Genomic DNA, 14,354 nt, shown 5'->3' on the forward strand with positions numbered 1-14,354 from the left:
CTGTTCTAGAGATCACATTGCCCACCAAAGACAACAAAAACATGGATTTCTGCAGTTAAAGCCTACAATCCAAGCAGAATAAAACAGCGAAAAACTTCATTGCTCATTAAATCACTTACAGTGGTTTTCCTTTGGATTCACAAGTCAAAATTAAAGGCTGTCCTTCTTGTGGAAAAGGAGTGGATGGTATAATCTTAACTGATGGTGTATCTAGAAAGAAATGAAAAGGCCATTAAACACATATGAAACTATATATATATATATATATATATATATATATATATATATATATATATATATATATATATATATATATATATAACATTTAATCATGCTTTGTGTCCATGCTATTTCTTAGAATTGTGTCTACTGACAGGAATTTCTTAAGTTTGGTGAAGCAGAGTATGTAATTTTAAGAAGCTACCATCCTGTCCCTGAGAAGCTAAGAAAAATATCTGAATATCTTACGAGCACCACTGTTGTATTATTTCTGAAATCTGAATAGGAAAGTGAAATTGCAAAAAGTGGTTCAGATGAATATCAAGCATTTCCTACAATTGTTTCTTCGACTATTTATAGATGGCTATGAATACTATTATTATGGACTGAACACATTCATGTGCATTTGAATAACAACACTTCCACTGTTGCAGGAATACCAGACACTCATAAGAGGGAGCCCACAAAGAACTCAATATCAGTTACTGTCTGGTAAGCATTATGCAGAATCTTTGAGAAAACACAGTAATGCAGCACTTAGCACATGCTGCTTGCTCTAAAGCAGAGTCAATGAGTCATTTGAAATAGTTATTTAGAACATTATGAATAGTTATTTAGTTATATATGCTATAATACAACATAATTGTTATAAAATTATTTTCTTCCATTTAGCAATAAAATCATCCCTAGAGGAAAAGGATTCAAGAAATCTTGAAGACATTTTTATTTATAACTTCATGCCATAACATACTCTTTAATAAACACAAGTACACATATTTCATAGAAGAAATGGAAATTAAACTAAAGAAAAGAGACGATGTAAATTAAACACTCTCATTTCTTTATGAGCCTTGGCCCTTCCTGGCTCTGTGTGTCCATTGCGTGTCCCACAGTCAACACGGAATTGCCTCCTCCTCTAATCCCCCCAGTAAACAAACTAGGCTCCGAGCTCTTCTGTTAGCCACCGTTACCCTCATCCCTCCATTAGTTGTGATGGGAGAACGGAACTACCCTGGGGCTATACTCACTCCCTGACTTTGAAGCCAATTAAGCATCAGTCAACTGTAGTTTTTAGGTTAGTTATCTTATTTCAGGAAAATATTATTCAGATTTCTTACATATAGAATAATAATCTATGATCCTGTGGAAGGCCTTATGTCATGTTTATAAATTATTTATACTTTTCAAATGCATTCTTTCTCAATGCTTTAAACAAGAAAATACATTCAAGATAATCAACAACAATATCCAAGTTACAAATAGACATTCCACCATATACATTATGGTGAATAATTGCAGTGTAATATTACCCAGGAAGAAAAATCAATCTGAAGAAATATGACTCATATTCATCGTATTTTTAACTAGTTGAAGAAAATAATTTAATAAAGGATTTAAATACACTCTGCTAGCTTTTATCTATTATCATTATCACAGTTATTTCTAGGATAATCATATGATTTTTGTCTTCAAAGCAGAACATTTTTTAAAGTGAAGGGAAAATATTAATAATTATGCAGGGTAACAGGTGTGAACCAGAATGAGTTTGGGCAAAATGAGGTTATAGTCTTTTGAAATCTGACCATATGTACATATAGCAAAATTTAATTTTCTCCTGACATGTAAAAGAAAGCTTCCTATCCAGAGAAAACCATGGTAGAAGAAAGATTAGAAAAGTGGGATGCTGGGAAAGATTTGTGTTAATTTTTGTGTCTGTGATAGTTAATTTTATGTGTTAACTTGACCGCACCATAGGATGCCGAAGTTTTGCACAATCATGTACAAAATAGAGATATATTCATTTATCTACAAATAATTTTTTAGAACTTACTAGCAAGCAAACAAAATATGCAGATATTTTAAAAGCATAATAGTTCCTCTCTAAGGCATTTGTAGGGAAAAATATTCTTAGATTCCATTTTTAAAATATGAAAACACATTTTTCTTATCTATTATTTCTTTTACTTATCTGGCAAATTTAGAAATAAGCACAATTACTATCAAGAGCTAGATAAATAGACAAATATTGTTCTTTTCTTATTCAAAATTTTAAAACTTTATTTATTTAGAAAGTAAAGACACCTCCTGTTCTATTTGAATGATTCAGGATTTGAATCAAAATTAAGATATCAATCCAGTGGAATGGATTTTCTATACCCTTAACAGCTATTTTAAAAAAGAGAGAAAAGATCTGTGAAGAAGCTACTATGAAACCATCTGATGGGCCATTTTGAAAGCCCAAGCTCTTAAAGCATTTAGTGCCAGTGATTCAACAACATTTTTCCATCGCTAAGTGTTTTGCAGGTGAATGAAAAGAGCTTTAAATAAAATATTTTAATAAACAAATCAAAACAAAAAATCTTTACTCCTTCTGTAATCAAAGAAATACAAAAGAAATTTAAGGTTATACAAAAGTAACATCTAACTTATGTATGATAGCCAAATTGATAAATAAGAGAAGCAACTATAAACTAACCTTTAATAATATTAGTTAACTGTATTGTTCTATATTGTATAATATATTGCGTGGACAAGATGGTTTTAATGTAAAACAGTAGGTATTTACATTGCTTATGACATTATGTGGATCTATGGTTAAAAATGTTGTCTTGATAATTTGATTTGTCCACAAAAAGTATTTTGTATGACTATTCCTAAAAGAGTCATTCAATAAACATTTATACAATTCATAAAACAAGCAAGGCACAGTCCTATTACCCATTTCTATCTATTGTTTCACTAGAACTGTAACCTTGTAACATTATAACATTTATACATTGTAAAATTTACACTGTAACATCTAAAGCTCAGGTGTTTTCATAAATGGTGTTACTGAATGTTTCCTCTATGGGAAAGAAAGCTAACTCACCAGAGCAGAGACGATCTCTATATTGTTCACTGGTTTATCTTCTGTCTTGGAATAACTCTTGGGCCTCAATGAAATAATTGTTGAATAAATGAATGAATAATGGCTTTTTGTAATTTTTTCCAACTACTGGTTAGGACCACCAGTGTGTTATAAAATCAAATGTATTTGTCATTGCTATCTTCTAATAACAGTAAACATTGATCAACTATTTGATAAAAATAGAAATTTTCTAAGTTCTCTATATGCAGTCTCATCAAATTCTTTTCTACAGCATTCAAGGAAGGCTCTGCTGTTGACCTATTGTAAAGAACAGTGAACCCAGGCTCAGAGAAGTGATTTATCCCAGTTACACAATCATAAATCACCCTAGGCAGTTTGATCTTCTCTCTGATCCTAATCACACTTCAGTAAGTTGGTGTTTCCTATTCTGTCTTAAACTACACTAGGGATTGGTGCTTTCTGTAGTATGTTCTGTGTCCTCTATTCTTCAAAATCAATTCCCTCCATCTGGATGAACTGGAACCAGGACCAAGACTTGCCTTTTGTTTTATCTGATCTGCACTTTGTAAAACCTATCTGGCAATGTGACTGAATTGTATGCATGACTCATCTGCGAGTCTGTCTGTCTGTCTGCCTGTCTATCTCTCTTAATTCTCTCACATCTCCCTCTCACATCTTTTTCCTCTTTGACAGATGAAAATGTTATTTTGGGTGGGGGTGATTAAAAGGTATTAACTTCCAGTTATAAGATTAATAAGTTCTGGGTTTGTAGTGTATAGCATATCAACTATAGTTAATAATGCCATATTGTATATTTGAATGTTGATAAGAAAGTAGGTCTTAATTCTCATCTCTTCACACACAAAAATTGTAACTGTGTGAAGTAATAGTTTTATGAACATTGTGGTAATTATTTTGCAATATACATGTATATCAAATCATTATGTGGTACACCTTAAAATAATACAAGCTTATATGTCAATTATATTTCAATAAAACTGAAAATATATTTCAAAATAAAATATAATCCTTTATCTTCTTCATTACAGTATATCCTTCTCATCCACATAAACTCTCACCATGAATAACATAAGAGATCCCTAAGGCAAATTTTTATCAAGGGAAATTAAGAAATTTTTAAGTATTTTGCATATGAAAGAGTTGTGATTCTTTGCCTTATAGCAATCTTATTGCATAAAGGTCTCTGAACAAGAAAATTTATCACTCTTATAAAGATCTCTTGGTACTTACTTTAATACTAAAGAATATTATGTACCAACTTACCTTTGCAAAGCCACTTTAAAGTTTATTCTAAAATAGTGGTTCTCAGCTGGGGATCATCTACCTCCCAAGGACATTTGACAGTATCTGGAGACATTTTTGGTTGTTACATTGTGGGAAGGAGTAGATGGAATACTACTGTCATTCAGTGGGTAGAGGCCAGGAATGCTGCTAAACGTCCTATAATATGTAAGATGGCCTCTGCACGACAAAGAATTATCTGGCCCAAAAAGTCAATAGCGCCCTCCTCTGACATATTTACATTTACTCTATTTACTACCTATGCATCTCTTTCTTGTTACAACAAATTGGGACTATTAGAGAACTGTGAAATTGTGTGCATTTATACAACATGCTTGGTCTTTTTTCATAGTTTGGTTTGCTTCTATCATGAAGGAAATGTTGAATACTCTGAGTAAGGCCATTATGATACTTTTCCTGAAATAAAAGGCTATGAACCAAACTCAACTTACATCTCAAGGTCTACAGCTTTTTATTAGGACTAGTGCGTTTATATGCCAAGCGTTAACCAGAACCATTTCAGGTCCAGAGCTATCTGATGTTCATTTCCTCTGTATAAGACCGACTTTTTCTGAGCTGTCCAATTTATTTTACCTGTTTGTACTTTTGCAGGAAAACTCCAACCTCACTTTCCTTTTAACTCACTACATTATTTTCATAATGCTCAAAACCATCAGGTACTTTTCCTTCAACAGTCTGTTAAATTCCTTTTAATTCTAGTGAAGCATTACTTTTGTAGTAATCATTTATTTATTCAATAAATACATTTAAAGTATTGTGTGTACAAGATATATTACTACTACTATTCCAGTGCTATACATCCACTAACAGAGTAACCCATAGGAATTTTGTCCCAATATGAAGATAAATCATGTGTCATTCAAAATAATGCAAAGTTTAAAAATGAAAGCAAATTAGCACTCTGATTAAGTATAATGGGGTTATTTAGGAAGTGATGATACATATTTATCAGAAACAAAGAAATTTTTCCTAGAGAAGTGGCACTTAAAACAATTCATAGAATACATAGCATTTGAACTGGAAAATTTTTTCTAGAGGGAAAGAAAATGAGGGAACTCAGAAAGACAGTTTAACAAAGAGATGATGTGGAGAGGAATAGGAGCTATTTAGGAGGCATCTAGAAATACTGTGAAGTGTAGGGCATCATATCTTAAAACGGTGCTGACAACGGAATTATAGGAGGCTATATTTTCAAAGTCTTGAATGTCAGACTGAAGAATTTGAACATTAAGTTAAAGGCAATAAGAAATCATCTTAAGTGTTTGATCAAGTGAGTATCGGGCTCAGAATCAAGTTTCACAATGATATTTGGCAGTGTGTAAAACTGAAGGGAGCAATTAAAAACAAAATATCTCAAAAAAAAGTCTCTGTTATGAAATTAAGCCCCCAGAAGATCTTAAGGAAAAGAAAAGGTAGTAGTAAAAATATAGATAATAAATGCTTCAATACTTTTGTTTATATTCTAAGTCATAAATTTCATAATTGTGGGCTCTATAGTACAATATTTTGAATGCATTTTCTCTATATTCCATTTATTTCTTTACTTATATTTTAGTTTAAAATAATTATTTCTCAAATGTGTTATGCCAGTTATAAGATTCACTGTAAAACGTTTAGGGAAAAGGGGATTTATAACTTAGAACATTTATGATAATTAAAACAATGAAATAAATTAAGAAATTTATCAAATGAAACTCTCCTGTACTAAATGGCCTGATGTGGTGATGTAACAAGCAGTTTTGATTTGATATTGTTGATAGAGTGAGTTGTGCTTTGGAGGGCAAAGGGAAATTCAGCAGTTGATGGCTTCAACAGTGGAGATGGATTACTTAGGAAAAGGCCTCAGGAAGGTCACTTGTCAAATGTCATCAGCAGATAGAACATTTTGAAACTTCTGAAAGCTCATTAAAAAAAAGTTTTCATATCATCATTTAAAGCTGTTAATGTTTTTGATGCTATTTTAAAGAAACATTACAAAAGCACCATAAACTGGATTCATCATAGGGATACAAAAAAAACCAAAACAAAACAATAAAATAAACACATTAATACAAAGCTGTTTTACATCTTATAAATCTGCCATAGGATGGCCTAAGCAGTCAGTGTTCATTTAACAAACATTCAACAATAAACAATGCATAGATCAAGTCAAATGTGAGGACAACAGAAAACTGTGCAACTCGGTGTGGAAGTTACCACCTCATTTCCTGTTTGTTAGTCATTGAGTCAATTACCAGGTTTCTTTTTATTTCATATATTATCTAATCTTGAAAATGTCCCCTTACATGTCATTTTGGTAAATATTATAGAGGCCAAAATTATCATCATCACAATAATAAATATAATTACAATAATAATCCTTAAATTTAGAGGTATACTTTGAAATACAGACAGTGCCAAAAAATGTATACACATTTTAAGAAAGGAAAAAGCTGTATTAAAATTACACTGATGGTAACCACTTTGAGCACCTCTTGTAATTCCAAAAGTCAAATGTAACTTGTATTCATATTTTGTTATCGGTATATATTATTACAATTTTAATATAGTTTTTTTTTCCTTTCATAAAATGTGTATACATTTTTTTGGTACCCTCTGTGTATTTAAATTGAGAAAAATAAAATAAAATAAAATAAAAAACTGCATAGTTATTGTGGATAGTTTATGAAATGTCTCCTTTAGGTGAGGACATTTTATTTGCAGTTTTTACTAATGGGAAGAAAAATATTTTAAAGTTGTTTTCCTGACATCACCAAATTTAAGTTTGATTCTGATCAGTGATAGTGAATAGTATGTGTCCTAGGCAAAGTTACAAAGAAAATAATCTCCATATATCCTTTTTATCTATTTCACAGGTTCCTTGTTTTTATTCTCAAGCTTTTCCCCTCTCCTTCACAATATATAGAGCTTATAGAAAATATTTGCTGAACTACTTTGCATCCATCAAGAATGATATCTTACTAATAATAAGAATAGAAACCCAAGCACTTCTAACAATCACCTGAGTAAATCCTTACAAAAAATATGAAGTAGGTAGATTTTCCAGATGAAGACACTGAGGCTTAAAGTGACTAGCATGAACTTGTAACGATGAGCTTGGATCCCAGACTATCCTTACCAGACTGCAAATCTTGAACTTTAAAACATGCGGTATTGATTTTTAAGGTCACACTGTAATCAAAATATATTGTGTTAAAAAGTTTAGTCTCACCCCAGAGATTGTGAACCTGTATTTGAACACCGAATATTGTGGTCTTGTAAAAGCATGTCCCATCCCTCTATGGACACAGCTTACATACCACCTCAAAGAATTGAAGGACTTCCATCACCACCCACCAGTGTCAGCATCCTCGACTTGAACCATAAAGTAAATCACAAATTACAAAATCATACACATCACTAAAGAAAATTGAAAAGGCATTTTGGAGGGCAGAATAAAACTTTCTGTAATTCGGTAATAATCACTTGAATCACTAGCTTTATTCTAAAAAAAATATAAATAAAATGTTCCCTTCTCTAAAGAAATTCAAGGTTAATTATTAGTACAATATTGAAATCCAATGGGCTCAATTTTAGTTCTTGAGTTTCCCTTTGAAACAACTTTATTTTTTAAAAATATATTTCTCCATTTGTTTGTCTTGTTCCTTTGTTGTTTTCAGTTTTATGTAACACATATCAGTGAAAGCTCATAAACATAGACAATAGTTTAGTGGTTACCAGAGGGTAAGGGGGTAGGGGGATGGTTGATGAGGGTAAAGGGGATTAAATATATGGTGATGGAAGGAGAGATGACTCTGGGTGGTGAACATGCAAGGTGATGTATAGATGATGTATTACAGAATTGTACATCTGAAACCTATGTAACTTTACTAACAATTGTCACCCCAATAAACTTTATTATATATATATATTTTTTTTTTCATGATTCAATTCTTTCTTAAAGTTCCTCCAAAAAACAAACAGAACTCTTACTTTTAAAAATAGATGTAAAATTATCCTACCTTGAAATTATGATATGGAAACATTGGACTCTTTTATAAACCTAAGATATATTATGAAATTATAGTGGTGTTATATTTATTATATTATGAAAAAATCTTGCTACTTCAGCATTCTATGAATTATTTCACCATTAATTCATCCTTAACTCATCAAGTATCCCCAACTAACTAAAAGAAATGATATAATAAGAAAATTGAAGTATGATAAAATCATCTAGACTGCTCCTGTCCAGTATAGTAACAACTAGTCACATGTGGCTATTTAAATGTAAATGTAAACCAATTAAATAAAATAAAATAAAATTGAAACTACAGTGCCTTAGTCACAAGATCCTCATTGCAAAGTGCTGAGTAGCTACGTGTAGCTAGCTACTGGCTACCATTTTAGGGCAGATAGAGAACACTTCAATCATCACAGAAAGTTCTGCTAGACAGTGCTGGTGTGGAAGGGTTATGCAAGGGTGATGGATTATATATAAAATGTACTTTATAACACACACACAGACTTAAAATTTGGGTTCTTATTTGTCCATCTTGGCAGTTCAATGCTGTGGTATTAAATGCATTCTCAGAACACTCATTCTGAAAAAATGTTCTAATCCGTCTCTTGCATTTTTCATTTTCAATAACAGTTGACTTTTTATGTAATTTTGTCAATGGCACATATAGAAAACGAATGTTCAGTTATTTTCTTCTTTTCTGTATTTTGTTCATAGTTCTTTGTGTTAGTGAAGATGCATTATTCTTACTCAGAATTAAATAAAATCTGACCCATACAATCTGTTTTTCTAAAAATTAAATCAGACAAATAAAAAGTTATGTTTCAAACAGATCTGTATAACAACAAGGAGATGAATGAGAATTTCCATCTATAAAAAGAGAGTGGCTTTTTCCATTGCTCAGGTGCAAAGCATGCAGTTACCTATTACGTGAAATTTGCAGGCATCTGTGGTTCACAATGAAAAGTCTACTTTATATTTTCTTAAATTTCAAATCTAAAGAAATCCTGTTCCATAATAGTGGTGGCAACATTTATGATTAATATTTTATAAAAAAATGAATGTCACTGTGATATATTTTATAGTCTGAGTCCTTCTAAATTGTACATCACAGAGGTACAGAGTTAAAACATTTCTCCCTAGAAATATAATACCTCCTATTATTATTATTATTATTTTTTAAGATTGTATTGGGGAATCAGGGAAGGGGAACAGACAAGTACTGTCTTTTGTTCTTCAGTCTAGTTGTGGAGGACATCGCTTCACTGGCCCAAGTTGATATTATCATTGTGTTCTTCCTGGGTGAGGCAGTCGCTTGCTGGCCATTGGACGGCCACTCACAGTGGCTTATGGCAGCTCACACCTGCTGCTGGCCAGCCCCACTGCAGCCTACGCCATCGCTGGCAACTCACAGCAGCCAGCTCCAGGTCAAGCTGTTGTTCACCATCTTAGCATCACAGCGTCACTGGCCCTCATGTGGGATCCGAACCAGGGCTCTGCTGCTCAGAGCTGGTGTCCCAAGCCAACTCTTAACCAACATGCCACTCGGCCAGCCCTTTTTTTTTTCTCCATTATGCTCCTTGACACTATGTGTTCAATACTTAGTTTTTATTTCTCATCAAACTTGCCTTTCCACAATAACACAGGATTTTTATTTCAGTTGTAGTTACAACTTTCCATTAGTGTAAGGATATATATTTACTCATCACTCACCACAGAAAACAATGACATCTTTTCTGCTCTGGGGGTTCCAAAAGCTAAATGTTTCTCTGTTTAGACAAATCTTTGCAATTATTCATAGAAATGCTGTAAAACAATGTGGAAATCGTAAATTTATGTCCCATAAATTCTAAAACAACCACCTTCTTCCTTTTCCAGTTCTTTCTATTTTTATCCACTTGCATCCATGGAAATTTCCAGAACATGTATGTTACAAATGAGCACCTAAATGGAACCATGATCTGCTGTCTGGAAACAACCACTGTGATGCTTTTGTCATTATTCTTAGGTGATCATGGAGACCATACCCATGGTTTGCTCAATTTGCTCTAATTTTGATGCAGGCTATTGCTAAATGTCCTCTCCCCACTCTCCTCTCCTCATTTCTTCTCTGGGGAATTGTCTGCCTCCCTAAAGAAACTTTCAGCATTATCATCAGTTAGTTTTAATTAACTTCACATACTTGAATGATGGTATGCTGGATGTTAGGAAACATAATTTAAATAGATCTGGTCTCTGCCTTCTGGCCACTTACACATTAAACCACAATAGAATGAGTTGTTATTTTTAATAGGCCAGCAAGTAAAACATTTTTTTATGTAAAACTTTCTAAAAAATTAGGTAATCAATTGCCTTCCTCCATAAAGTTTGCTTAATAGTGCATAATGAGATATGGTGAACAGCTAAAAATGCCCAGGAAGGGTATATAGAATGGTTCCATTTTGGGCTCCCAAAAAAGTGAAAATGACTTTGGCAGCTGACAGTTGGCATTGACAGCTAAGCTGAGATATTTTCAACAAACATAAGCAATTCCCTAGAATCTAAACAATTACACGAAGCTACTCTGTGACTATGGAGTGGAATAAGACAAAGGCACGTCTATTTCATGACCTGGAGGTCTGAAATAAAACAGAGACCAGGACATTCAGCAACCACATAAATCAGCATCATTAGCCACTGCATCTTTATAACAGCAAATCTAGTTCTGCCTTAATGTTTTTGCTTTCTAGGTAAATGTTACCAACATATCTATTGCTATATTGATCCCAATTCTGACAGCATCCAATCCAGAGCCCTATTTAGCCTATTCAAAATGTAATGAGGCATTTTACAGGACCAGTACTTAGGCCCAAATATTATACTATAACACGTCTCTCCTACACTCTCTTACCTACACTCACAGATTCATCTGGTATACCATCAACTTTGCCATAGCACACTAAATAAACCTAACTGTTCTATACTATTAGTAGGTATTTGGTGCTCTTTGGCTGGTGATCTTCAACATTCCTTAAGGCATACTTTTTATCATTTTCTTTTATTATATGGTGACAATTACAGTCATAAAATATTATTTTTAAACAGTCTTACTTGGCTTTATATGTAAGTGGACAGACATTTAAATTACGATGCTGGTGATCTGGATTCTCTCAACATATCAAGTTATATAATTTTCCATATTTTGAAAGACATGTCAATAAAATAAGAGGAGATAGAATAGGGAAGGTACTATAGACTGAATGTTTTTGTCCCCCTCCCCCATGTGTTGAAACCTAATCCCCAATGTGATATTAGGAAGTGGGGCCTTTGGAAAGTCATGACTGAGATTAGTGCCCTTACAAAAGAGAGCCCAGGGAGAGCCTTAGGCCCATCTGCCACGTGTGGACACAGATAGAACACAGGCATTATGAACCAGAAAGCAGGTCCTCAGCAGAAATGAATGCACTTGAACCTTGATCTTGGACTTCCAGATTCCACAACAGTGAGAAATACATTTCTGTTGTTTATAAGCCACCCATTCTATGGTATCTTTGTTATAAGAGCTTAGACTAAGAAGGCAATTGACATTTATTACAATTTTTATTGAATGACATGAACTTGACTTCAGTTGTCTTGTTTGCTCCTCACAGGAATTAATTATCTAGCTTATATTAAAATGTTAAGCAGTTTCAATAATTGTCCAAGGTCTCACTGCAAATGAATGTTTAAATTTGGAGATAATCTCAGTTTAAGCTATAAAATATATGTGTTTCTGAATCTGTTTCAATGAGAAAAGGAGCAAAATTAATAAAGCTAATGTAATACAATTGAAAGTGGTTAAAATTATAATAATTTCAAGAACTAATAAACTAAGAATAATTAAATTACAATGATCAATAATTGAAAATCAGAATCAGATTGACATTTTCTCTATCAAAATTAATTAAAAAAATGTCTAGTCTCCCTGGTATTTCCACCTTTTCTCATAACACCCTCTGTATTTTTCCCATAGTCTACTCTACTCTGGTCTCATAGATATCTTTGCTTTTGCTAGAAACATAAAGACAATAAGCCATGCTGTAGCTCAGGGCCTTTATACTTGCTCTTCTCTCTGTGTGTACATATGTGTATGTATAATATTACACATATATTATATCACACACACACACACACACACACACTCATTTTCCTTGACTACCCCATTCCCACCTCCATAATTGTGCTCCTTATCACACACCTGCTTAATGTTTTGCCCCTTAGAACTTAATATATAACATGCTATATGTTGTATTTATTTACATTGCTTTTGTTATTCCTACCTACAATAGATGCTATAAAAGAACTGGAGTTTGTTGCTGTTGGCAGTGGTAGTGATTCTGATACTTGGAGATAATGTTGATTTGTTTAGCTGGTTTTTTTTTTTTTTTTTGGTCACTTATGTAACCCCAGTGTCAAAAACAATGCCTGTTCCATAGCACTCACTCAATAAGTTCTTATTGAATAAATAAATGAAAACAAAATGTAATGAGGCTATATATAGCACCAGTACTTAGATTTAACATTTTAGGATCTAATGTAACTTCACATCTCACACAAATTCTAAACTCAAGGTATAACGTTATCACAGATAACAAAAGCAAACAAATAATCTCTAATATTTAAAAAACATCAAGTAATACAATTCAGAAATATAATCTCTAGCATTCTACTCTTTTGTACTTTATCTTACTTATTTCAATTCACCCACTTTCATTTCGATAAACATTTATAGATCGTCTATCCCAAACACCTTGCTAACTACTAAAAATGCCATAATTACAAGTATACCATTTGCTAGTTGTATGAACTTGGCCAAGTGACTCAACCTCTATAACCACTGGTGTCTTCACCTGTAAATTGTGACTAAAGACAGAAACTAATTAGTCATCAGGTTGTTATGCTGATGACCTAACATGAGATAGCATCGGATGATACAGGCCTGCAAACTGTTAGCCCTGCCCTCGGCAATCAAAGTCATCCAATTAATATTGTTCTTATCACTTATAAACAATGATGATGCTGATTAAGAAAACGTAATAGATTTGCCTTTGAATTCAAACAGTATATCTCATAAAGAAGGTAAATAATAATCTAATTTTAATAGCAAAGATAGGGAGCCAGATTGCATGTAACCAAGTTCCTTTCACACCATAAAGCTTGTCAATGCCCTTCACAGATTCCCAACTCTCTATGGTTCTGCCAAAATTACCCCTCGTCTTCCTCCACCCTCATGCTCACACATACATCCAGCCACCATTCCGAAGATAATTAGGGAGTTTTAACCTTTATTTTTCTTCCTTGTCTATAATGATACTCAGGCAAGCACTACTTTCCTTGGAACATGGTTAATACTACTGAGGGTCGTTTTCTTTCATTCTGCTCTTGATTTTGCTTCACGTTTGCTGGAACTTCAGGTAGTTTGGGAAGCAGTTTTAATGTAGATGAAGAGATTTGCTGTGGAGCTAATGGGGGAGGGAGGCGTGTTTACTTACAGTGTATTTCTAGCACCTGCATGGCCACCTGAGGGGTGGCGTTGAGGGACTCGTGGTCTACTCTGCAGATGACCGCCACACCGTCATCGCTCCTGTCCACTCGGAAATCCAGGGTGCTGCTGACCGTGAACGTCTTGCGGTTTGCATCCTCTTCTTTTAAATATTTTACATCTGAAAATACAGTATAAATTTTAAAATTCTGTGATATTCTCTTCCAAAATATGATTCCATGGACTCAAGACTCTTACCGGAAGCACCTTCTCCCTATCTTTATCAAATGTTGAAGAGCAAAATTTGTTAATTTAACATTTAACCCACTTGAATTTGAGAAAATAAAAAATGCAACTCCTTCAAAATTAAATTCGAAAGGTTAAATACAAAAATAATAGGGCAGAACACGGCACTTCTATTCATTTAGTGCAAGATTATTTCT

The 14,354-nt window shown here is 33.2% G+C and overlaps 1 protein-coding gene across 3 annotated transcripts in view; it reads right to left on the reverse strand.

Moving 5' to 3' along the window:
• CADM2 (cell adhesion molecule 2) overlaps positions 1–14,354 on the reverse strand; it is a 249,668-nt gene that overhangs the window by 124,036 nt on the left and 111,278 nt on the right. For all 3 annotated transcript variants that reach the window (XM_019626381.1, XM_019626379.1, XM_019626378.1), the window contains 2 exons: positions 13,922–14,092; positions 120–210 (listed from right to left, as the gene is read on the reverse strand). In XM_019626381.1, the coding sequence (XP_019481926.1) occupies positions 120–210; positions 13,922–14,092 (262 nt within the window). The remainder of the gene's footprint in view (positions 1–119; positions 211–13,921; positions 14,093–14,354) is intronic.

Source organism: Hipposideros armiger, unplaced genomic scaffold (assembly GCF_001890085.2).
Source record: "Hipposideros armiger isolate ML-2016 unplaced genomic scaffold, ASM189008v1 scaffold_670, whole genome shotgun sequence".
In the NCBI taxonomy this organism is placed as follows: Eukaryota; Metazoa; Chordata; class Mammalia; order Chiroptera; family Hipposideridae; genus Hipposideros; species Hipposideros armiger.